The 24,785-nt window shown below is 42.2% G+C and overlaps 1 protein-coding gene across 3 annotated transcripts in view; it reads left to right on the top strand.

Annotated features, from left to right (window-relative positions):
- The window catches only part of LOC410577 (acid sphingomyelinase-like phosphodiesterase 3a), a 34,857-nt gene extending 10,464 nt beyond the window's left edge, over nt 1-24,393 (top strand). The window contains exons 1-10 of one of the 3 annotated variants that reach the window (XM_006563669.3): nt 2,908-2,932; nt 6,378-6,451; nt 7,241-7,309; nt 7,828-7,984; nt 9,971-10,173; nt 10,996-11,195; nt 18,757-18,937; nt 20,010-20,119; nt 21,857-22,029; nt 23,537-23,798. In XM_006563669.3, coding sequence (XP_006563732.1) covers nt 6,394-6,451; nt 7,241-7,309; nt 7,828-7,984; nt 9,971-10,173; nt 10,996-11,195; nt 18,757-18,937; nt 20,010-20,119; nt 21,857-22,029; nt 23,537-23,798 — 1,413 coding nt within the window. In that variant the 5' untranslated portion in view covers nt 2,908-2,932; nt 6,378-6,393. Of the gene's footprint in view, nt 1-2,907; nt 2,933-6,377; nt 6,452-7,240; nt 7,310-7,827; nt 7,985-9,970; nt 10,174-10,995; nt 11,196-18,756; nt 18,938-20,009; nt 20,120-21,856; nt 22,030-23,536 lie in introns of those variants that run through there. The other 2 variants (XM_394055.7, XM_016916702.2) reach the window with 2 other exon arrangements.
- Nucleotides 24,394-24,785: the final 392 nt, after the last annotated feature.

Raw genomic sequence — 24,785 nt, 5'->3', positions numbered from 1 at the left:
AAGGATTACCGACAGACAGAGGGAGAGGGAGAATGTAGGTGGGGAGCGAGAGCGAGTGAGAGAGAGAGATTCGGGCAACCGATGGCTGACGTTTCGATAAAGAATAGTTTTCGACACACCGACCGGTGTGTACCGATCAAAGGGGATTGGACGCGCTCGCGTTTCTGACGATATGTTATATTAATGTTCGTTATTTGTTGTTGCCTCCGTCTGTTTTGAATTCGCCATGTATAATACGCGAAACGTGTTTTTTTTTTTTCTTTCTTTCTTTTTCGATAATGGAACGGGAAATGATTGAAAAGCCGGAGGAAAAGGAGTTTTTTTCTGTCGCAACGATGATCGAAAAAGAAAAAGAAAAAAGATGGAGAATTTCTTTTTTCTCTCTCTCCGTTCGTTGTTTCCTCGGCGACCTTTGACGATTAATTCGTAACTCTAGAAAACGTTGTTTGTATTTTTATAAACTTTGGCGATGATACGAGAAAGAAGTTCGCAGCTTTATGAAGAAGGGAAAACTTCTTATATAAGAGTTGCCGAAAGGAAGTTGTAACTTATGAATTTCAAAGGGAATTCTTAATTAACTTGGAAATTCCGAATGAAATTTTTAATTAACGAAAGAATCTCGATCGAAAGATGCGACTTGGAATTGCCGGTGCGAATAGTTTCACGGTTTTTTTTTTTTTAAATTACGAAAGATCGCAAAAAGTTTTTCCTCGAAATATACACACATCGAGACACGCGTATATCACGCCTTAATTCGTCCGTGTCCACCCGTATATCATTCCATCTCGTTCTTTCATATCTCTTCCATCTATCTTTTCTTATAACGCATTAACGTTTCTCGACGTCAAAAAATGAATTTCACACTCCGCTTTTAAAATTCGAAGAGAAAGAAGCGAAAAGTTCGAGAATCACGATATAAATTTCAAAATCGAATCGAATTTCAAATGAAATCAATACACAGGATAAAAAATCGATATACAGAAATCGATAGTTTGAGACGATTAATTAACTCTATCGTATTTTTGCGTATCTTCGTCGACACTCATATATATATATACATATAATTAACGTGCACACTTTTTCGTTGCTTTACTCCGTAATTGGGATTTAGACGATGCAAGCTTTTATGCTTTTATGGAGTCGCGGGGAAAATGAAAAAAGGCGGTTCGTATTAAAGTTCGCAAGTTGCGCGGCTTTAATTTTCTGTTTAATTTTCCTCGGCGTCGTTATATTAAAATTTAATCCTTACCCGGCCACTAATCGATTAGTTTTTACTTACCATTCCTGCTTCCTTCCTCCAACGAAAATTGATAAACAGCCCGAGTCATTTATCACGCGAACGTTGAAACTTATAACCCCACTTTATCGCGTTAAGATGGACGATTTTGCGAGGATAAACTTTCCCTTCGTTTCGCGGTTTCATCTCTAAACTTTGCGAAACAAAAATTTTTTTCTCTCCAACTTCAACTTTTAATTACTCTCTTCTCGCGATCTTCGATCTTCCATGTTTCTTCTCGAACGGCGATACTCGTAGCTTATTCCTTGGTAAGTAAAGTAATTCTTCCCTGAATTACGAAAAGCGCGATGCTTTTCCTCTTTCCATATACATATATAATAAAAATCCATTCGATCGAGTCGTATCACGATTAAAACGAAGAAGAAAGGTTAACGCTTTGGCGTAACCCGGTCGTCCACTCGACCCACCATGCCCATTTTTCATTTCTGCTCGATTACCCCGATGGGTAAAGGTAGTAGTAAAAGCAACATCGATCGCGGATGACGATGCTTGTCATCGTGAAAATTCACGATTGCTTCGAATTTGGGCCGCGTGTCCCCCGATATACGCGGATAAAATTTCCGCAAAATTGCGTATTTATCGCCGCCGTGTTCAACGCTAATGCCCGCATTTCCGGCTTCCCATCGTGCCCCGACGCCGCTCGCCGGATAATTCCTTTTTACCGGAAGCACTCCGCCACCAACAGCCAATACGATCGATCGTAATCGACCTACGTATGCAGCGCGTCGTCTATCCATATTTTAATACCTTTGTAATTGCATCACATTCGTTATTTGCTCGTTAATAACTGGCCCGTACATCCACTCCTCTCATTATCGTAAACCAGTGTTCTCCGACCAATCTTTTTTCGTTATGTATTCATGTACATGTAAACACCAAGTCGTTATACACGTTGATCATGAACAACGGAATTCGAGAAATTCGATCTCGTAGCAATCTCTCGAATACACTTTTTCCATAAACCTCGCGTAACTCTTTTCTCGTCTGAACAACACTCTCATCTTTTCGGCAATGAAAAAGTAAAATACGTGGAAAACGTTCCTTTCGATATCGCACCTCCGATCGTCACGCACGAGAAACGCAACTGTCACAGAGTCGAACGAATTTTTCTTATGCGAATAAACCGTGAAGTGCCAACCTTCGAAATATATAATAACTGCACGGTTTAGAATGAAGTTGGCTGGAATTCGTAGGACAAGCAGCGACACTCGCGTGAGAAAATGAGATTACTTTTCGAACGAGCAAATATCACGTATATTTTTCCTTTCTTTCTCCTAATTAATTCTAATGGAACGTTGTTGGAAATATCGAACGAAACGAGAATCGCATATTCATATTAGAGAAATATAAAAACTCGAAGGAGAAAACTCGGTGGAACGTGTAAATACATATTCGGAAGAGGAACTGTGTTTTCCGTTTTAAAAGCCCAGTAAAAGAGCAGCTCACGAAGCATAGTTGTATTCCAGGCACGTGTATATTATCGATTGTCAACGCCACTCCGTAATATGTCCTGTCCTCTTTCAACGCTTCGTGTTCTTCCATTCTCATTTTCGGATGAAATTCATTTATTACTCGTCACGGAAATATACGACAACTCTCGTATACAGATTCAAAGAAGAGATGTTCGCAAATCAGGTACGTAATTCCTCGCTATTCCTTTCCTAACCTCTTTGCACAAATTTTCACGATCTCGTAACGGATCGAAAATTACCAACACTTGTTCGTGTTTCCCCTCTTTCGATTATCTTTCGAAATCTTTCGAAAAATATGTCTCTGCTTTTTCTGTTACAAATATCACGCGTATTCGAGCAAAAAGAGAGAAAAAACGACGTTGATCTAGAGCGACGCGTGCATTGTTCGATGGCCACGTTATTGCGAGACCGATACAACGGGACGCTCCGGGACGTGATTAAATTCATCGGGCTGTTTCCAGAATTGGATCGGAACGCAAATTCGCGGAAAAGCGATCGGCGGAAGAGGCGTCGCGATTTCAAAATCCGCGTGAACGTGGCAGCGGAACGGGCGTCCGCCTTCGAAACGGAATCGGAATTAAATCCTTACTTACGTACTTTACGCTTTGCGGAAAGTTTGCAGACAGCTCGGGCCAATTAAATCCTCTCTGCAATTCGATTCGAGAGGGAGACACGCGTGATTGTCGAGTTTACTTTCGAGTTTCGTAAAGAGAACACGTGTAAATACGCCGTTCGAAACAATTAAGGGATCGCTGTTTCATTTTGAATTACTTCGCGGAACGAACCACGGGGGAGAGTTTGTTTGTTTGCCGCTATTAGACGAGGATTCTCGATCGATATACACACACATATATATATTCCTTTGGAATTCATCGTTTTATTATCGAAATAGAACGATTGTCCTCGTTCCCACAATTTTCCACGATTAACGCGTCTTTTATATCTTTTATATCTTGATGTAAAAATAATCCCGCGATATCTCGTTTTGCAAAAATAAAATGTTCCGTTATATATATTAAATAAAAGTGAAATTGGTTAAAGATGTAATTTCTTTCGTACGTTTTTTTTAATTATTAACGAAAGCAATACAGATTTTCCTTCTGTGATATATTATCAATATTCGTTTCGATGCAAAATATAGGTTACCGCAGAACTAATATCGCGATATCGATATTAATGATTAATTACGATTTATGCTATGTTTCCGACCTTTCGAAACGCGTGTATCGCGGCGCGCGATGCTCGCGGAATTTTTAACGTAAAATTTCGATTTTAACGCTCGCGTGCGCGCGCGCGCGCGCGCGCGTGTATTTCCCTCCGTGAAATTTTAATACTTTTGACATACGCGCAAGATTGAAATGCAACTGTCATTTGTTCAAATGTAAATATTACGCCGTTATTCTTGACACGCGTATCGAATTTAAAATAAAAACGGATAAATTAAACATTGATTAAAAAAAAAAAAAAAAAAATGTTTTCACCTTTAAAATTTCACTTACAAATTAATGCCAGGAATATACATACACATTTATATGTCAGAAATTTAATAGCCATTTGAAAATTTACCAACATTTCGTGACCAAGGAGCTAACGAGTTAATTCCATGAGTAACGTTAATCAACAACCCACTTAGATGGCAGATTAATCGACGTTGCTTTTTCCATTATTGATTAGAATTTTCCCCCGAGGAAACGCAAAAGTTCGAGACGATAAAACGGAATATTAATCGCGTTTGTTTCCACTTGAGAGCAGAGAGAGAAAGTTGGAAAAAAATCAAAATCCGATTTCACCATCTTACATATGTATATATATAAAACGTTATAATAATTTTACGAAAACTCCCCGCACGACGCGTGATCCGTCATCTCGAAACTTGTTGGAATACAAAAAGTTGAACAACAATCTGAAAATTTCTTCTCGGGTTATCTTTCGTTAACTTTCTCCCCCGTCTATAGTTTCGTTGAAAAGTATTTGACGAATGATCGTAAAAAAGAAAAAGAAAAAAAAGAAAAATACTCAACGCGGTAAATTTTCCTCGACTTTTCCGAGTCATCAATTTTCAGCGGGATATTTTTTCCACGAGCGAGGAGAGTGCTCTTTTTTATTTTACGAAAAAAAAAAAAAAAAAAAAAAAGGAATAATCTTATTGCATTATAACCTATTTTGTAAAATGTCACGAAAGATTTATTTTCGTGAACATTTCGCTTGAAAATTGATAAACGTCCGGTGAATTATGAACGTGAGTGTACACATATCGATCCCTGCTACCATTTCGTTCGACTAATATCAAGCCTCGTGTACGAGGGGAGGGGAGGGTGAGGTACACGTGAAAGGTCTCTTTGTTCATAATTTATACTTATCAAATGTTTTCTATCTTAAAAAAAAAAAAAAATGTATCTATGTTTACGTTCTTTCCTAATTAAGAGATGAAAATTTTCATCAACAATCTCACAACTTGCATGGAAAGATCGAGATACGTTTGATATTTGCGTTGCGATAAACGTAAAAAGTGAGAGAAAAAAGAAAAAAGGAAAAGAGATAATAAATCGAGTTTATTACCGGAGGTTAAGCGAACGAGTATAAACGTAGATTATCTCGATGGATGATCGCAGGAATCCATGGGAGAATAAAAAATTCGAAAGAAGAAAACGGGGGGGGAATTTCGTTGAAATTCGACCGATTCGTAATTTTCGTCGATGGGTATCGTTTCTACACTTTGATATTCGCGAAGACGCGAATGGCCGTTTCAATATTTTCGAACGACCGTCGTTATTCTTTGGGAAACGTTTATTATCGATTACACCCGTCGATAACGTCGACACGGAGGGTCGAATCGTCGAGGAACTCGTAATTGAGCCGTTCGTAGTTGGCCGAGAAAGAGGAAAGCTTTTAATCGAGCTCGATTATCTCCTTCTAAATCGTTTCGAATACAAAAAGCCGTCTTAAACGCGATATTAATTCGCGGTATTTAATTCGAGAGGATTTTCAATAGGGATAGGAGGAGGGGGGAGAGCGAATACGCATTTATGAATAACATCAAAGAACGTTTATCCACTCGCAATATCCCAGCTTATCCTAGCCGAGAAACTTTTAGTTTCCATTGACGCGGATCGGCCGAGATGTCGCGTATTTATGCCCTTCGAGTATCGCGTCAGTTCTTTGTCGTGTCGTCGAACGATCCACGAGCACCGGTTATTGGTTTGTCGACGTTTTACGAGCTCTCCCTCGTTTCAGACGGGAGGAGAGGCTTGTAAAGTGTTTTTATGATGCACGTTCCCGCGTCACGGCTCTTTTACAAGACACATTGTTGTCAACGGGCCTTCGAAATTAAATTTCAGATTAAAATCTGAGAGGGGATGCAGATGGCGCCGCGCGGCAACGTACGCGGCAACACCGCTACCATTCCGTTGAAATTTCACGTTTGGATTGTCGCTTCTTCCTTTCCTTTCCTTTTTTTTTTTACTCGAACTTTCCCGCACGAAATTATGCAAATTTCCAACTCGACGATTTCCCCGATGACCCGATTATAAAAAAAAAGAAAATCATCCTCTCTTCCTTATCCACGTTACACGAGTAATTTTCATCAAGGAAAAAAACTTCATTTACAGATCCAAAGGTGGAGAGATGATCCGCGACTATCTGTTGTTGCTCTCGTGGCTGTGCGCCGTGCAAGGAAAAATAGGTAAATATCCGGATGGAGATGCGTGCGTGTCCGCGCCATTCTAAACTTCTTTTCTTTTTCAAGGACGCGTCGCACGCGTTATTTCTCCTGTCTCGAGTCTTCGCAACTCTTCTTCGAGTCATTTAAAAAAATTCGTTGCTCGACGAATATTCTTCGAGCGTTACGTTCGGGAGGAAAAAAGAAAAATTACTTATCCGACGGAATTAACAAGCTGACGTGACGTACGTGTACGATCGTGTCCAAATAAAAATTTCGTAACCGAGTTAATCCGACTTTCGTTTGATTAATTGAAAAAAGAAAAAAAAAAAGAAAAAGAAAGGAGGAAAGAAACAAATAATTCAACTTAAAAAGATTCGAGATAACGACGACAAGACCAGATTAGATCTAACTGTATAGCGAGGAATCGATCGTGCCCCTAATCTCGTCGAGGAGAGAGAGAGAAAGAGAGAGAGAATGAGAACGAGAGAAAGGAAGAGAGAGAGAGATTTTTTTTATAATTAATTCTCAAACTACTACTTGCGTTTTACGTGTAACGTGATTCGATTTGCGGAAAATAGGAATCCGTTCACGGTGAAGAGAAAATTCTCGAACGAAACTCTCCAACCTTATCTGTCCCCGTCAACCTCGCAATTTCGCATCTTCGTTCTGGCACGACGCGACGCGCGGCGGGACGTTACGTCGGCTCGCGGAAACGGTGGAAAAGAAACGATGTATGCAAATGCGATGGGACGGATGCGAATAAAGAGCGAAACGCAGAAGGCGCGACGACCCCGTTCTCTCTGCTTCCAGGGTATTTCTGGCACATCACCGACATCCACTATGACCCGAGATACTCCGCTCAAGCAAACGCGGCGACCGGTAAGTATACCCCACCCTTTTATCTCCTCGCGTCTATGCCTCTATCCCCTCCCTTTATTTCTTCCACTTTTCCCCCTCCTTTTCCTTCTTTTCTCTCTTTCTCTCTCTCTGTCTCGAAACGTCGAGGTTTCTCGAACTTTTCGCGATATATTTTTTTTTCTTCTTCCCCTCTCCTTTCTCTTCACATTTTCCACCGTTTCGGAAATTTGTTTACCCATCGTTTTTCCCGTCTCGAAGGTTTAAAAGCTGTGTCGCCACGGGATGGATTTTAAGCGCTGGCTGGAAATTGCGTCTCGTACCGGGCTCCGTGTCATTTGACCGTTAGCGTGGTAATACGAGACGGGCAACCGCCGCCGCCTTCCTTCCTCCCACCCTTCCTTCCTTCCTTCCTTCCTTCGTACAAACACAGAGTTTTTATACGTTTATATCTGCGGTTTTGTTCCCCGCTCCCCACTCCCTGACGCTCTCCTTTCCTCTTCGTCTTTCTCGTTTCTCCCGCAGTTTCCTACTTTTTTCAGCGTGCTGGAACACGAGGAACGGGGTGGGCGGCGGGAGGAAGACGCCCGGCAAATTCGGCGATTACGGTTGCGACTCGCCGTGGGAGCTGGTCGAGTCGGCGGCCAAGGCGATGAAAACTTATCGCGGCGAAGGGATCGAGTTCGTTCTGTGGACTGGGTAAGTTTCCATCGTTTCTCCTTTAAACAAAATTTCTGACGATTCCGTTCAATGCAATGTCTCTCCACCTCCCTCCCCTCTTTTATCCGTAAATAAAAGCTTGGGAGAAGGAGGAGGAAGACAAGTAGTTGAGCCGTCGGTCGAGTAGTTTGCCGATTTGTCGGCGTTCGATCGATAACCCGGATAAGAATCTTGGCGAGCAATTATATTTGCCGGACATTAATTGGATGGTAATCGCAGAAAGTTGGTCTAAACGAGTAAAAACCCCGTGGGAATTATCGGCTCGAGAGTCGTTCAATCGAGAATATCCTCGGATGTTCTCGAGGAACGTTTGACGGGTATCGGCCTCGCGATAATTTTTCTCTTCTTTCCTTTTCTTTTATCTTTGTTTTCTAGACTATTTTCTTTCACAATACTCGGTTTATTTTTTTACCGCGCTTTATAATCGCGAAATGATTTGACACGTTTCAACAAGTAGAACAGGAATAGAACGTGTCGCGTTCGAAGAGGGGATAATAACAACGTTTGGCGTCCAATTGATCATCGCACCGTATCGCACGGGACAAGTGGCACCTTTACGCGCGTAGACTCGACGATTTGCAAATTAGATTCGAAAAGGAATAAATTTGATTTGTATTATAGCATCGTGCGTGTCGTTATGTAAAACGACAAGTGAACGAGAAAATAGGTATCGAAGGGGCGAGATTAGCACGGTTGATGAATAGAATACGCGAGAATGTTTCCGAGTTTATTGGTAAATTGGACGATGAATCGATGAAAACTGATTAGCCCAGGAACGCGATAGATATTATCATAAACTGATCTGATAATCGATAATTCGCAAATTAGGAGGGACAAGATTGCGCGGATTTGTAAAGATTTGTGTTTACCGGACGCCATTCTGCGTCCCGTATAAATTAAACGCCACGACTCGTCGGTTCGATCAATTTATATTTTCCCACCGAATTGGGGGATGTTAATGCACTTATGAATAAATTATCGAATGAATTGATAATTCGCCTCCGATCTTTTGCGATATAATTTTAAATCGGAAAAAAATAGAAAACGCTTATTCGATTATCATGTAAACCGATTCATGGAAGAAAAATTTCAACGGATTGAGCGAGAGATGTTGACCGATCGAGATAAGTCGACAATTTTATCGGATTATGATAAATTCGCCGCATTCGAAATTTTTCCAAATTTCTCTCTTTTAATGGAACGACATTCTTAAACGATATTCTATTTCCCAGTTCGTAGAATAAGAAACGAGTATATTTTTTTTCCAAAGTTTAAAATTAACTTGCTGTAAAAATTATCCTCTTATCTCTCCAAGATTACGCGGCGGATTTCGGGCAAGCTTGATATCCCGGAATCGAATAAAAATTTAAACGAAGGAAATTCTCACTTCCAGGGGAGGAAAAAAATCTCTCTCTCTCTCTCTAAGAGGATCTAATTGCAGCAATTTTTTTAATGGCTGGAGGATGGTTTCACAAAGTTTCTCCGGCTTTCTCATTAAGTTGCGCAAACACGTGTATTACATACATACACGCGGAAAACCAAGATACCTCCTCCTCCTCCTTCATTCTTCTCAATTTGTACCATTCGATTTCCCAACTTCCTAATTGAGTTCTTCGTTCGAATGTGGCGTACGCGCGAGTCTCGTTAAACCTCTTTTTTACACGTCCAACGATGAACGATTTCATTAACTCCTCCCCATCGCTAAAAATTTACGAAGATTTTTTTATTTTCCTTCTCGAATCGAACAAATTCCACGAGATGGTAAAATAAAAAAAGGAACGGATCAAGACGGTAATCAATTTTTTTCTTCTTCCATTTCTAAAAGTAGCAAAGATAGAAAAAGTCGAAAGAACGACTTTGAAAAGCGAGCTCCTCTTTTGGAAAAAGAGGAGAACGTTCCGGTTTGGTTTTGCTCGGCTCGTAACGCAACCAGGACGCTAACGAGCCTGTAACTACTTGTTGCAGTGACGCGCTGACGCGCACTACTGGTATGAATGCCGAGCTCCGTCTCCAGTGTTTGCGGAATTTGACCGATCTGTTGTCTCGCACGTTCAAGGGGCTATTTGTGTTTCCGGTGCTCGGGCACGACGACACGGTGAACTTCTCCCAACTTGCCGAGCTTTGGTCAACCTGGCTGCCCCAAGAGGCTTTGGACACGTTAAAAAGCGGTACGTAACTCGTCCAACCGCTCTCCATCCACAAGGTTTCTTCTTTTTTTCTCTCTCTCGTCACGGCTTGACAGAGAGAAATAGAGAGTATCGATGAATTATCATTCTAGCGATATCGATCGACGTTCTCTTATCCTTCCATTTACCAGTCCTCCTCTCGCTCGGAAGAATATTAATATTCGTTATAAATCTTTGTTATTCCACGATCCTCCACGAAGTTGTAATAAAATCCATCCATCCGAGTCGGGACGGGGGGTTTAACAAGAATTTTTCCGAACACGACGGGGGGAGGGGGATACGGAATATTATCCCCGACCGATAATCCATCTCCCTCTCCCTCCTCCTCCTCCTCCTTCTGGTGCTCCCTCGTTGGCGGAATAATCGGGTTTCAACAACGGGTTGAAAAAAAAGCCTGGCCATTCAGATTCATTACTTATGCGAAAAAATCAATAACCTCCTCCCATCCCCCCTTTCGATACTTCTCACCCGATACGGAGAATCCCCACTTGGGCGGCGCTTGAATCAACCATCGTTTCCACGGCCGTGTGCATATTATACCCACTCGAATTTTTATTCGAACGGGAGGGAAGGAATAAAAGGCGAGCGAGCGCCCCCTCGAGCAAACAAAAATTTCTTCCCTCCGCTGTATTTCCCTCCTCTTCTTCGGTCGTCGTTTCAATAAAAAGCCTCGAATAACGCTAGGTTCGAGAGAATCGCGCGAACGAGATCGCTATGTGTGTGTATGAGAGAGAAAGAGAGAGAGAGTGTACGTGTAAACCGGCACTGTTAAACTCATCCGACTATTTGGCGCACTTGTTACAGCCGGATATTACACGATAGAGCAAACCTCGGAGAAATATCGGATCATTTTCCTTAACACGAATTTGTGGCTGAACACGGCCGATAATCGTATGCTGCACCACCAATCCGGAGCGAGCGTGGTCGATAACACGCAGGATCCCCTGAATCAATGGTCCTGGTTCCAGACGACTCTCGAGACAGCGCGAAGGAAGGAGGAAACGGTAAGGATCGCCGAATTCGTCCGCTATAACCGTTATCCCCACTCCGCCGATATTCCCCTTCTCTTCTTTTTTCTCTCCCATTTTCTCCCATCTTATCTTATCTTATCTCGCGCAACGTTACTTCGGCCAGTAAACGTTCTCTTCGACAGTGTTGCGCGCGGAGCCACCGTCCATAGTTGCCAAATTTCCGTCGAAACTTTCGCATACTTCGCCGGCTAACAACAACGATTTTTCATCGATTCGATTTCGCTCGGGCAAGAGCAACGCTGCTCATCGTGCGACGTTCGTAGTTAATCGAAAAACGAAGGATTAGATTTAATGGGTCGCGTCGAGAAATTTGGAATGTGGGGAGGGGAAGAGGGATAGAGGAGAGAGAGATAAACACGGGAAAGGAAGGAGAAGAGAAGAGAGAGAGAAGTTGGGCGGCAAAGGAGGTTTATTGACGAAACGTCAATTCCCCCCTTGGGGGATGAAAATCGCGGGGTATCAATGCCGATGCCGCTTCGTTTCCTCCATTTTGGTTCCTGTCGCGATAAATTATTTACACGGGACGCAGTTATCGGGATGACAGGCTATCACTCAATAACAGAACTTCCGACCCGAAGCTTTATAGCCTGAAACCGATCGTTGAATCCGCTTTCTCCGCGTCGGGACACCAAGTTTCCCAGGAAATATTAATATTCGATATTGTTCCACGGCTCGATGATCATTTCGCGTCGATACACGCTCCCTTCGTGGATATCGCTTTCATATATATATTTTTTTTTAAATCGAGCCGAAATTGTTCGAAGACGGAAAAACGAAGTTATTCGAAGAAATTTCTTTTCTTTTCTCTTTTTTTTTTCTTTCTGCAATATCGTAGAGAAAAGTATGGACGAAGGAGAGAAATAAGTAAACTTGGATCCCGAGGGGGGGAGGTAAGAGCGAGATCGATATCCAAGGTTTGCAAGTTGGGGGAAGAAGGATGGAAAAATGACACGGGCGCTCGAGTTCCCGTCATTTAAGATTTACAGACTTTCATAATTGTGCCTGCGCGGAGAACTCGAATCGATTTATCTTTAAAAACGAGCTACGAGTTACAACCTCGATTCGCGATGTTTCCGTGCCTCGGGCAACTCCATTTATAGATTGATCAAAATGCACGCTGTAAATTGTTCCCTGTAATAATATCGTAAGTAAAGTAATATAACTGTCTTTCTCGCGATACAGGAAGAGGAAATAAAATTTTAAAATTTTATTTCTCGCGTTAAACAAATAACCAAAAAAAGGAAAATTATCGATCAATTTATCGATCGATAAAATAAACGTACTCCCGGAAAATTGAACGATCGAAAGATGTTGGAGAAACTATTTTACGCGATTTAATCGCCGCGGTGGCTCGAATCCCTCGCTTCACGAGAGAGTGAAAGATGGCCGGGCAATGTGTCTCGTCGATCGCCGAGCTAACTTCCCCGAAAATTTACTCTTCGCTCCAATAAGCGCGTTTCCAACCGTCCCCGTTCGGATCGATCTTTATCCGGAACAAACGTCTATTTCATATCGGCCTTCGATGAAAAGAATTCCAATCTTCCCTCGACTACGATTCGGTTAGAGAGAGAGAGAGAGAGAGAGGAAGAACGCTTTATGAGTTTGCCCCACGAAATGAGATCGGCCGCGAATTTATTCCACGACCAATTACCATTCTGGCTGGTCTGATGGGCTCTTTGCATTGCGAATTCGCCGGTTACGCGCTACAATTGGCGCGGTATCAGTGTCGGATGACGCGCTGCCCCCCTCTCTCTCTCTCTCTCTCTCTAGATATCGGTTATCGATTACGAGCCCCGGGCCGTTTAGAAGCGAGGAGAATCCTTCAAGCTGGCTCCGCGTTACCTGTGGTGATAAATTATGCCGGGACTTTGAATTCCATACACGGAATCGTAATGTATCTAAATCGTTGCGTGCCGATCCCTATTGATCCCCGTAAACCCATTCCACCATAAACTTTCCTCTCGAGATAACTCGACGATTACGATTACGTAAACACATTCGATATTCGAGGAAGAAGTTTTATTGGAAAAGAATGGTGTTTCTCCCATCGATCGCTCGGTTCGCCCGATCACACTCGCGTTCCTCCACTTGTCCGAGCATATCGTACACTCGTACTACTCGACGACGCTCGGTTAAACCAGTTTCGTTCTACTTGTCCTCGAGTTGTCGCGCCAACGGTTGAGTTAATTCTACGAGAAAGATTGTAACAACTAGGAGAATTTCTGAAATTAAAATCGTTTAAACTAACTTTATCTCGAAGAGTTACCTTTTTGACGGATAACGCTCTGACGTCTTTGATCGTTCATCGACTTTCACGTACTCTGAAACGTCAAAGTTTAATTCGAACCGTTTCGAATATCGCACGAATGTGAACCGATGCTATTATTAATTCAACTATTTGCAGCTGGACCGTCTAAATTCTATGCGATCTGTATTCTATTTTATTCCCACTTATTCCGATCTGGAACACGGATCCTTTTCCAAGATCCAATCCAATTGTTTTTCTTGAAAATGTAAATTAAGAGAGGGTCAGAGGAATCGTGAAGTGGCCATCGCTCCCACATCTTCAAATTGAAATTTGGAAAGCGACTATTGAAAACGGAATCCAACTTGATAAAAATTATATTCGCGTGCATTTCTCTCAGGATGCTTGTAAATACAGTAATATATATATATATATATATATATATATATATATATATATATATATATTTCATGAGAGTATAATATCGTTGAACGAGACGAGTTTGAAGCGAGCTTTTCGAAAAATGATGCGGGCGGTTGGCCGAATGGATCTGGAAATCTGATTTGCTTCCCGTACGTAGATATAATCTCTTTGTCTCTCTCTCTCCTTTCCTTGTATGGAAAATCGCAGGAAACTTGTTCTCTCGATCTCTGGTTCGAAGTCGAAGATCGATCGATGACCGATAATACGATTACGAATTACAAGCCGCTTAGACACGTCAGCGGATGAAACTGACCAATCAGCAACACCATTGTCGCCGGGCTCGATTTATCGGCCGAGCGGGCCGTGAATAGCGCGGTGATTTTTGCGCTATATCGACCGTGCACTTTTCGGTTTTCAAATCAAATCGTTGCACGGGAAGGGTCGAGCGCGGAAAAAAATTTATATGCCCCGCCTGTTTTTCCTCTCAGATCGGCGCTGCTACCCTTTCACTGTCAGCGGCCAGAAATTAAATTCACCCTTTCTCTTTTTCCCCCTCCCCCCCCTTTTTTTTTATTCTCTTCTCGTTCGTAAACGTATCGAATCGGATTGGGTGGAGAGGAAAAACAAAGAAGGAGGGGAAAAAAAAAGTATTTTTCGTTCCTCCGCAACGACACGAGATATCCACATTTTCTTTCTTTTTTTAACGCAACTCTTATTAAAGATTTCGAACGATTTGTTTCACTCAACGTTACACTTCTTTCGAAGGTAGCGAGAGAAAATTTGTCGAACAAAGGATAATTTAAATATTTGAATCGCTTCATACATACGCGATAAGCCGTAACGGAAATATATTCCGGCAAAGATAGAGCTGCTTGCTTCCGCGAGCGTAACCCTTGAACACCTTCGTGCTCGTAAGACATCGAGCATTCTTTCGTCTCCGAGCATCTCGTTCCCTGTGTATATACGTATATATAATGTGTGTATATATATATATATATGGGAATCAACGTACGTACACGCAACACGACGTGAAACCTTACCGTCATATGCAGATTCTTTGAAAGCATACCCGCTACGTCCCATTTGGATTGAACGATGTATACACATGTCGCGAATTCCACGAGGCACGAGAAAGATAGTCTCGTTTCTTCACCAACGACGATCGTTATTCTCCGTCTTTCCTTCAATTTCCTCTTCTCCTTCTTTTTTTTTCTTCCGCGTCGTCCTTTCCTCGCGTTCACAATTTCATATTTTTACTTTTCGGAATTTATTGGACAGGGAAAAAGAATCGTCTCGTTTAATTCCTTTTAAACCGTCTAAAGGATCCATCCTTTCGTTCCTCTACTTTTGTTTCTACGGATAAAAGTATATCGAAAAGTATATATATATAAGGACGAAAGAAGGCGTTCATCAATTGCGCGAAAGTACAAGAAAGTTGGTTCGTTTATTTGAAATTCAACGGCAAGTTTGGAAACTCTGCCGGCTAACGATAAGAACTTGGCCGGGGTTCGCTCTTCTCGCTCCCGAAAACTGTGCGAATTTCTTTTCCGAGATTCCTCCGAGTCCCTCTTCCCGTGACACGTTCTAGAATAAGAAAAAGGGGATCTACGTCGTACACGTCGGGACTTGGACGCGAAGAATTAATTTTCAGAAAGCGGGATAACGGAGAAATAACGACACGCGTGTCTCTTTGTCCGTTTCGCGTGAAACTGTTTGGGAAGGAAATCTCGCGAAGGAAGGAGCGCGAGCTCTGATTGGTCAACTCGAAATAGGAAACGCCTACTTTCTTCCTACCATCGTATTTATCGCGCGTCCGATCTGACGCAAAAACAAAGATCTTTATCTTAACGCATTAGGCTAGGAGAATTTCAACTTTTTATTTCTCGTCAATATCCACAGTTGAAATAGTTAAAATAATAATTGTACGTATGCGAATAAATATTATGGACAATTTCGAAAATATTTCGGCTTTCAGTTTGCTTATTTTTATATCCTATAAATATAAATAAAAAAATAATATTTACCATTTCGAATATTCGAATTATACAGCTCTTTCAGGATTGTGAACAAAGCGAATTGAAGAGATAGACGATCCTTGTATCGTCCCGCTTCTTTCCACCAGTAAACAGTACAGCGTCAATTCTCGCGCTTAAAATAGTTCAATTTCACGCTGCAAATCAGATTTTTTTTCTGGCTTCCTCTAATGTACAACCTGTTCCAATATGACGTTGAACGAACAGAGTCAATATATATATATATATATATATATATATATATATATATATATAGAAAGAGAGAGAAAACCTTTTTGAAAGAGAAGCAGTACGAATATACGCGTATCGAGGTAAACGGTTTCCTTCTTTGCGAAAGGATCGATCGAAAGTCAGGGAACGTATTGTGGCTCTCGATATTTAAAGACATCGTTTCGCTCCCGTGTTGCGTAAAATTTTCTCGAATTTTTCCGCGCGGACGCGATGTTTCTTTGTTGCTCTTCTTGTTACCTTTCTTCTACGCTCTTGATATTTGATATTTTTTTATTAAAAATTTAAATACTTACTCGAGTAATCGAGCGAAACAATTGTATACGATTATTTATTCCTTCGATTCGATTTTTTTCTTCCCCGACGAAACTTCGTTTTTTCCAAGGGAATCGATTCTAAGGGAACACGTGCATCGAACACACACACACACGTGCATTTAACTGGGATATTGCTTAACCAAAGCCGATAAACCGATAGATATTAATAGCTCATATCGATAACAAACAAGTAGGATGATAGGGTAGGGATACAGGATTAATTTCGATGCGCATTCACGTATGTAAGTCAATATAAAATATTTCCAATTCGATATAAAAGAATTGAATTCGCTTATACAAGAAGCGATATTTCATTTTCTACGTTTTATTATTTGCCGGGATCGTTATAAATATCTTTCATATATACTTTTCACAACGGACGAACGTGCTTATAAATATTCCGCCGTTTTGAAGAATCGGATTTCGCGTTAAAAATATTATTCATTCGTTCGTTCGTTCGTTCGTTCGTTCGTTCGTTCTCTTCGGTTAAAATTATGCAAATCGAACTATCGCGAAGACGATATATTTAAATTTGAATCAATATCGTATTCGAATTCGCGATACCGTTACACCGCGAGTTTAATATTTTTCAAAGTCGCGCGTATGTAGTATACACATACATATATATATATATAATAACGCGGTATTTCCCGGAGCGGAGAAGAAATATCGTTGAAAAATTCCACCGATGAATATTAAATATCGAGGCAGAAGGGAAAAAGTATGGCGAAAAAATCGTGAGCGCGACAAACTGCGAAAAATCTGCGCGAAAAATCGAGGGCACACAGTGACAATATCTCGGTCGAATAGTCGGAAAGGCAAATAGGCAGGCGTAGGCCGCGTACGTTTCTCATACCGAGTATCGTGTGCCGTATTATTCGGCCGTGCGTCGAGAAGTGAGCGATCGACGAGTGGTGGTGGGGGAAAGGAGAGGTGGGGGAATTCGTGTTTCGTGACGCGATGGAAGGACGGAATATATACACGGGCTTGTTGTAACGTCTGGAAGAGTCGTTCGTGCCTACCGAACCGCGTAACACTTATCTCTTTCGTGGTGGGGGCAAAGTTTCGTTCCCCGGTGCCCGATCGACGACGGTGTTCACCGTTTAAAGAAAATCTACTTTTTCCCACCGGTACAATTCGTTCGAAACGGATCTCCGTGCGAATGGAAAACGACTTTTTCCCCTTTTTTTTTTTTTCTCCCCTTATCAGCTTAACGAGCTTTTCTTTATCCGCCGACAACGTTATGCCATATCCGCTATCCCTTTCTTCGTAGCGTCATTGACTTCTATTCTTTCGCTGGAGCGAACTTTTTCACCTCCCCTTCTTTTTTTTTTTTCTTCTTTATTTTTTTTCATTTTCGCCTCTTTCTTTTTCCCTTTATTCTTCGATTCCTCGCCCCCTGGTTTTCTCTCTTCTCCGCTACGTATCATCCGCGGTTGGTCAGCCACGGTCCTTTTGTCTTTATTTTTTGCACCGTTCTCCCTTTTATCGTCTCTTCACCTTCACCTCTTAAAACCGTTAGTTAGATTTCTCGTTTTTCCGAGATCGTTTTTATTCCTTAACTCGTACCGTCGGTTTTCACCTTCGCAATTTCACCACTTTTTCCCCCCTCCCCTACTTTAACTCGATCCCTTCCCTTCCCTTCCCATCTTCACCCTTCCCACGAATTCTTTTCGCCGCGCGTTTTTACGAATTTTCCGACCATTTCTTTCCCCTCTCTCCCTCTCTCCAACACATAACATCCAACCTTCCATCCTGGTTTTGCGTTTTAAGAGATAATCGTTTCCGCTACATCTTCTCGTTTTCCATCTCTTTTCACTCCGCCCGGAATTTCCTATCTTCCCACCATTTTTCTCCATAAATATCGACCGCGAGCAGCCAGTTTACGACCTCCATACATATATATATACATATACATAGGATCAACGTAGGTCGCGTTTAATTTCGCGAACGTGCTCGATTAGGTGTTTCGCGACAACTCGGATCCGTATCTGCCGAATAACGCTTACGGAATTCCGTTTACCCGCGCTAACGAGCGAGAGAGAGAGAGACAGAGAGATTCGCTCTCGTTACAAGATCTGGATATCGCTTCTTCTTGCTTCCTTCCCCGTCGATCGAATTAGTTTAATTTCGAAAAACGAGAAACGAAGAGCGAAGCGAAAATCGTCATTTAAAATCAAACATCCTCCTCCTTCTCCTCCTTCTCCAAAGCAATTAACATTAACACACGCGTTTCAAAGGTGTTTGATCGAAATGTCTCTTTGATCGAATAACGTTTTTTCTTTTAGGTTTACATCGTGGGCCACACACCGCCTGGGGTGGACGATCGGGAGAGCGGCGCGTCCGTGTTGAACGAGCGTCACAACGCCAAATACCTGCAGCTGATCCGGCTGTATTCGGACATCATTCGCGGTCAGTTCTTCGGCCACTGGCACACGGACACTTTTCGCGTGGTCTATAACGATAACGGTAGGTGGACGCACCTCTCTGTCTGTCCCTTCTTGCGTTGGCCAATACGAGCGGCGGTCGGCGCCGACGGATCGATGCGCCGCGAGCAACGTTGTTCAACCCTTCGCGATTTGCGGTTCACCAAGTGGCTCGACTCTTTCCTTTCTCTCTCTCTCTCTCCCGCGCGTATATATATGATTTTTACATTCGTACATACCTTTTGTCGATTCGATTTCCTGCTGCAGGTGGATAAGGTAACGTTTCATTTTTTCAACGCGAAAATCGAAATCCTCGATATTGTTGTTACTTTTTTTCCCGTCAAAGTGCAAAGACTGTTGCTCTCGTCGTATTTCGCTTTTGTCGCACGCGTATCGAAAAACGCGGCTTTGTTAAATCGATTCAACGACGAATCGGCGATTCGAGTTTCCTAACCTTTCATGCGCGTTCGTTAAGTTCGAACTTGTGCAAAAAGGTAGTCTTTGATGCCTCGAAGCGATTTACTTTGACAAGTAAAATCTATAAAACGTATTAAACGAGTGTAGGGTTAATAATTATTCCTACAATTTATTTCTCTCTTCTTCCGAATTAAGATAGAAGAAGGAGGAGAGAAAAAAGAAAGAAAGAAAGAAGGTTAAAAAACTTTTATCGAAAAACTTGGAAATAAGTTTCGAATCGGACAATCGTCCGTATCCAAGTAATCAAATCTCGAGAACAAGTTTCGACGATCGAGTAAATGCTCGTAACTCGTCGTATTCGAGCACACACAGCGAGAGCGAGACAGAGAGAGAGAGGAGGGGGGCGTAAATGAAGGATGGTTCAATTTTACGACGGCGTGCAGGTCCATTCGGCCACGCTCCACTCATATTTTTCATCGCGTTCCTTGATCGGGAATGGCCGAGGCCGCGAGCGAATCGATAAATTGTCCGCGTGTGTCGCCCGCCGGCCAGAAATATACTCCGTTTTACCACTCCGTGGTTTGCACCGGCCGCGCTTCTAAACCTTCGCTCCCCTCCCTTCTCCGCATCTTTCTGTCCACGCGCGCGGACACGTGGCAATGCGGAACGATTTGGCAACCGAGCGTTTGTGCCGCCAGGTCTGCCCGTATCCTGGATAATGATGGCGCCCAGTATATCGCCAACCACGCCTGGAGGGCCCAACAATCCCGGTTTAAGACTGTACAAATTCGAGACGACCACCGGCCAGGTGAGTGCAATTATTCGCTAATCGACGTTTTTTATTCTTATTTATTCTCTCGATCGAAAGAGAGAAGAGGATATGAATAAAGGGTCTCCCAAAATTAACGCAAGGTTTGAATTAAATATTAAAGGGAGTTTTTAGTCTTTAGATATTTATTTTTTAAGCGAATCGTAAATCTTTTCGTCGAAATTTTTCACTTTCTGCATAATTGTGGCTGAATTTCGTTGATGCAGTGTTTAATTTCCTTTCGTAATGCATGTGTGGGATCGTCGCATAGACCTTTCGCTTCGAATAATCCCGTAAGAAGAAATCTAATGGTGTTGAATCGCACGATCCAGGGGACCAATTCTGATCACCGAAACGAGAGAGTACAGGAAATATCTCGTATTAATATATCGCGGTAATTGAATCGTTTCATTGACTGTATGGCATCGTCTTGAAACCACATATCGGCCGCATTAATATCATCGAATTTCGGCAGAAAGAACCGTGTTATCGCGTCGCGATATCGAGCGCCATTAACAGTCGCTGCTCGACCAGCCTCCTTCTCAAAAAAGTATGATCCTATGACGCCTCCTACCCAAAATCCGCACCAAACGGTGACACGTAGTAGATGCATTTATTTTTCGCTAATCGCACATGGCTTCTCCGAACACCAAACGCAATTGGCAATTTTGACAATTGAAAAAGGCGAGATGAAAATATGCTTCGTTGCTTAGGATTATTTTGCTGGAAAAAACAGCATCCACTTTTTCACGATTAATAATCCATTCCACGTTATTATATTGTACAATGCTCCATTTTTACTAATCCTAAACTTTCTCAGCTGTCAAACCGTTCTTTTTTCAGGCTTGCCAACAACTTTATGCAAAAATTGTGCCAAATTCAAATCTTGCGTTAATTCTTGCGTTAATGTATAATTCGAAGAGTTGGATCAAAAGTGACGAGAGATAGACAAAAATTTGAAAGGGGGAGAAATAGAGTGCCAATAATGATGCCAATTGATGCAAAAATGGCGGCAAATTCAAATCTTGCGTAAATTTTGGGACACCCTTTATATATATATAAAAGTCTCAGAGCGTAAGGAAGCAGTGTATAATTTAAGGAGTTGGATCAAAAGTGACCAGAGATAGAAAAAAATTTGAAAGGAAGAGAAATGGCGGCAAATTCAAAATGCGTTAATTTTGGGACACCCTTTATATATATATATATACATATAAAGTTACGTTAACGTTATAAATTTTTGTAATCGAGAAAATAGGATATCTTTGGAAATGTTTAAATTCGAGACGCTGTTTCTTGATTTCTTTAACGGGTTCGTTATTTTTCGTCGGCCGAAAAAACTATACCGGATCCCGCGGAGTATAGAAACTTTTTAAACGACACAGGGTATACAAATGTTGCCGCTTTTCCTTTAACTTTCGTAATATTTCTCAATATTGAAAGACGAGGAGGGATCCATCATCCTTCTGACAACCGAAAGAAACGACTTCCATCCAACGACTTTTACCCTTGTTTCTCCTCGTTCGAATTCGACCGAATACCGGGACTCGGCGCAAATACCTGCCTGTTCCTCCACGCTCCATCCTTTACGCGCGATTACGCGACGCGAAAAAATAAAAAGGGATAATTAAACAACGCTCGCAATATCGTTTCGCCGCGATCGAGAAAAGAAGACGAGTATGTGTGTACTACACGCACAGAAATGGAAAAGTAAAAACAAGAAAGAACTTCTTCGTTCAGGTGCTGGATTACACCCAGTACTATCTTAATCTGCCGGAAGCGAACAGTGGGACGGCAAACTGGCTGATCGAGTACTCCCTGCTCGAATATTACAATCTTCAGGAAATCACGGCGATCTCTCTCCACGACCTGGCCGACCGATTCACCCAGTTCAACGATTTCGCTTTCGTCAGGTACGTAGAAACTTTTCCAAAAATCTTCCAAACCCCTATCTTCCTCTTCCCTTCCTCCTATTTCGCGTTTACCAGGAAAAGAAACTCGAACGAAACGTTTTATCTCGCACGATTAACGCACGTTCGAGTAAAATGAAAATGCTCACCGCGGTTGAAAATTTACTATTGGGTTGGCAACTAAGTAATTGCGGATTTTTTTTAGAAAATCAAAGACAATTTTTTCATGGAACTAAATAACTTTATTCTATAACGTGTTACCCATTTTGATCAATGGCCTTTTGCCATCTTTCAACCAGCATCATAATCCCACGTTCATAAAACTTGTGGTTTTTATTAGCAAAAAACTGAATCAGGTACGATTTGATATCATCATCGTTATTGAAATTTTTACCATTCGAGGAGTTTTGTAAAGATCGAAACAAAAAGTAATGAGATGGTGCAAGGTCAGGACTATATGGTGGATGTGGCAAAACATCCCAACCAGGCTCCAATAATTTTTACCGAGTGACCAAAGATGCGCCTGGCCTTGCATCGTCACGATGGAATACAACACCTTTTCGATTTGTCAATTCGGGCCGCTTTTCTTCAACCACATTGTTTAATTTCGTTAGTTGTTCGATGTAGACAACAGAATTGATCGTTCGGTTGGTGATAAGAGTTCAAAATAGACAATTCCTTCGTAATCCCACCAAACTGATAACAAAACCTTGTTTCGACGAATACCAGCTTTTGATGTTGTTCGAGCTGGTTCGCGTGGCCTGCTCCACCATCTTTTCCGCTTGATATTGTTGCAAACAACCCATTTTTCATCGCCAGTTATCGGTCGTTTTAAAAATGGATCATTTTCATTACGTTTCTTTAGCAAATGGCAGCTGTTAATGCGTTGCGTTAAATGCTTTTCTTTCAGTTCGCGAGGAACCCATGTATCGAGTTTTCGAACATAGCCAAGTTGTTTTAAGTGGTTTTCGATGCATGTATGCGATACACGAAGCTTCTCTGCAATCTCACGAGTTGTACTGTGACGATCCGAATCGATTATTGCTTCGATTAGATCGTCGTCAACTTCAACTGGACGACCAGAGCGTTTTTCGTCTTCGTTTGTCAAAGCAATTTTGACACTGCCGTTCTTTTAAGGCTTCATCGCCATAAACAGCATATAACTTTTTGCGAACTTGCGATGCATTTTTCCCTTTGCGGAAATAAAAAAGCAAAATACGACGATAATGTTCCTTTTGATTTTCCATTTTTCAACGAAAACTACGCAACCGATCAAAAAACTTTTTTTACCGATCGACAGCTGAATTGCCAACTATCAAATAACAAAGTGTGTTTTACATTTGGACTACGCCAGCAAACCTAAAAATTCAACCGAAGCCATCTACGAGTGAAATCCGCAATTACTTAGTTGCCAACCCAATATATTATCCCCCTATTTCGCCTATTAATCCGCCTCTCTTTTCTTTCGTCGACTCTCCTCCCCTATATATGCGCGCGGCCCACATTCCAGATACTACGCGGCCAACACCGTCTCGCTGCCGCGGGAAGTGGAGCAAATTTGGGGCTGCGGGGGGCCGTTGAACGGAGCCTGCGCCCTCCACCACTACTGCACCGTCACCCGATTGAACCCGGAGTCCTACAAGAAGTGTTACTCGTCGTACGCGTTCGCCCTCGCCTCCACCGGCCCATCCACGCCGCGGATCTACCTGTCGCTCTACTACCACCTCGTGCTGCTCGCCTGCGCGCACTACTACTTGGCCAGCAACCGGTAGATTTCCGATGGAGAGAGAGAGAGGGAGGGAGAAAAGGCGAATCGAGGCGGCTGCCTCGCCCTCGAAGGAGAATCCTTCCTTCGAGGCGATCGTCGTCGACCGCCGCGTTACGTTTCTTTGCAACGGGAGTAGTTTATCGGTGTATCATCTCTTCTTTGCCTCCTCTCGAAGAGAGGAGGGGAGGGGGAAGGACGAAGGGGAGTGTATGGTCGACGCAGGGTATTCTTCCTGGGGTCGCGAGAAAAGAAGAAAAAAAAAAGAAAAAAAAAAAAAGAAAAACCTCGATGTTGTATCTTGCTTCTCTTAAGCGTTCGTTGTGTGCGTTTGTGTTTTGGAACGCGGATGGAATTCGTTCGTTCGTTCGTCGTATGCGCGCGGCGCCTAAGAATTCTGGTCGAGGCGATCTCGGTGAACGAGCATTTCCAACGACAAGCTGCTGGCTTTTCTTCACGGAGGAGGAGATAGAGGGGGAGTTACGTTCGTGGCATCATCGTGTCATCGCACCCGTTCACCACCATTCACCGTTTTCGCGACTGTGGATCTTGTCGGAACAATACAGTATTTCTTAATAAACGAGTCATGGATTTGTAACTAACTTGTTATTTCAAGAGTTATTTCAACGATCCCGATGTTTGTAATTCCGTCCCGTTCCCGAGAAAAATCACATCTTTTAATATTAATTTCGTCTCTTTGTTATTTTCACGTTCTTATTGTCACGTTATATATCCATTAGAAGCTCGAAATATTTTTTCGTAATATCAGAGTTTGATGGGATAATATCAGATCTCCCGTTCTTCGAAATTTCTATCCTTTTATTCGAGTTTTATTCGAGAAATTCAAAGCGATTCGAATAATAAGAGTGTAAATCACGAGCGAAATTTGGCCAATTCCAATCGTTGAAACGATTTCACCTCGTCAAAACCGGACGGATGTTATTTAACGAAAAGTATTCGAAGCTGGACACGAATTATTCCTTCCTTTCCAACT

This window comes from Apis mellifera, linkage group LG15, assembly GCF_003254395.2.
Source record: "Apis mellifera strain DH4 linkage group LG15, Amel_HAv3.1, whole genome shotgun sequence".
NCBI classification, from domain to species: domain Eukaryota; kingdom Metazoa; phylum Arthropoda; class Insecta; order Hymenoptera; family Apidae; genus Apis; species Apis mellifera.
This window is presented reverse-complemented; position numbering and strand designations above follow the sequence as displayed.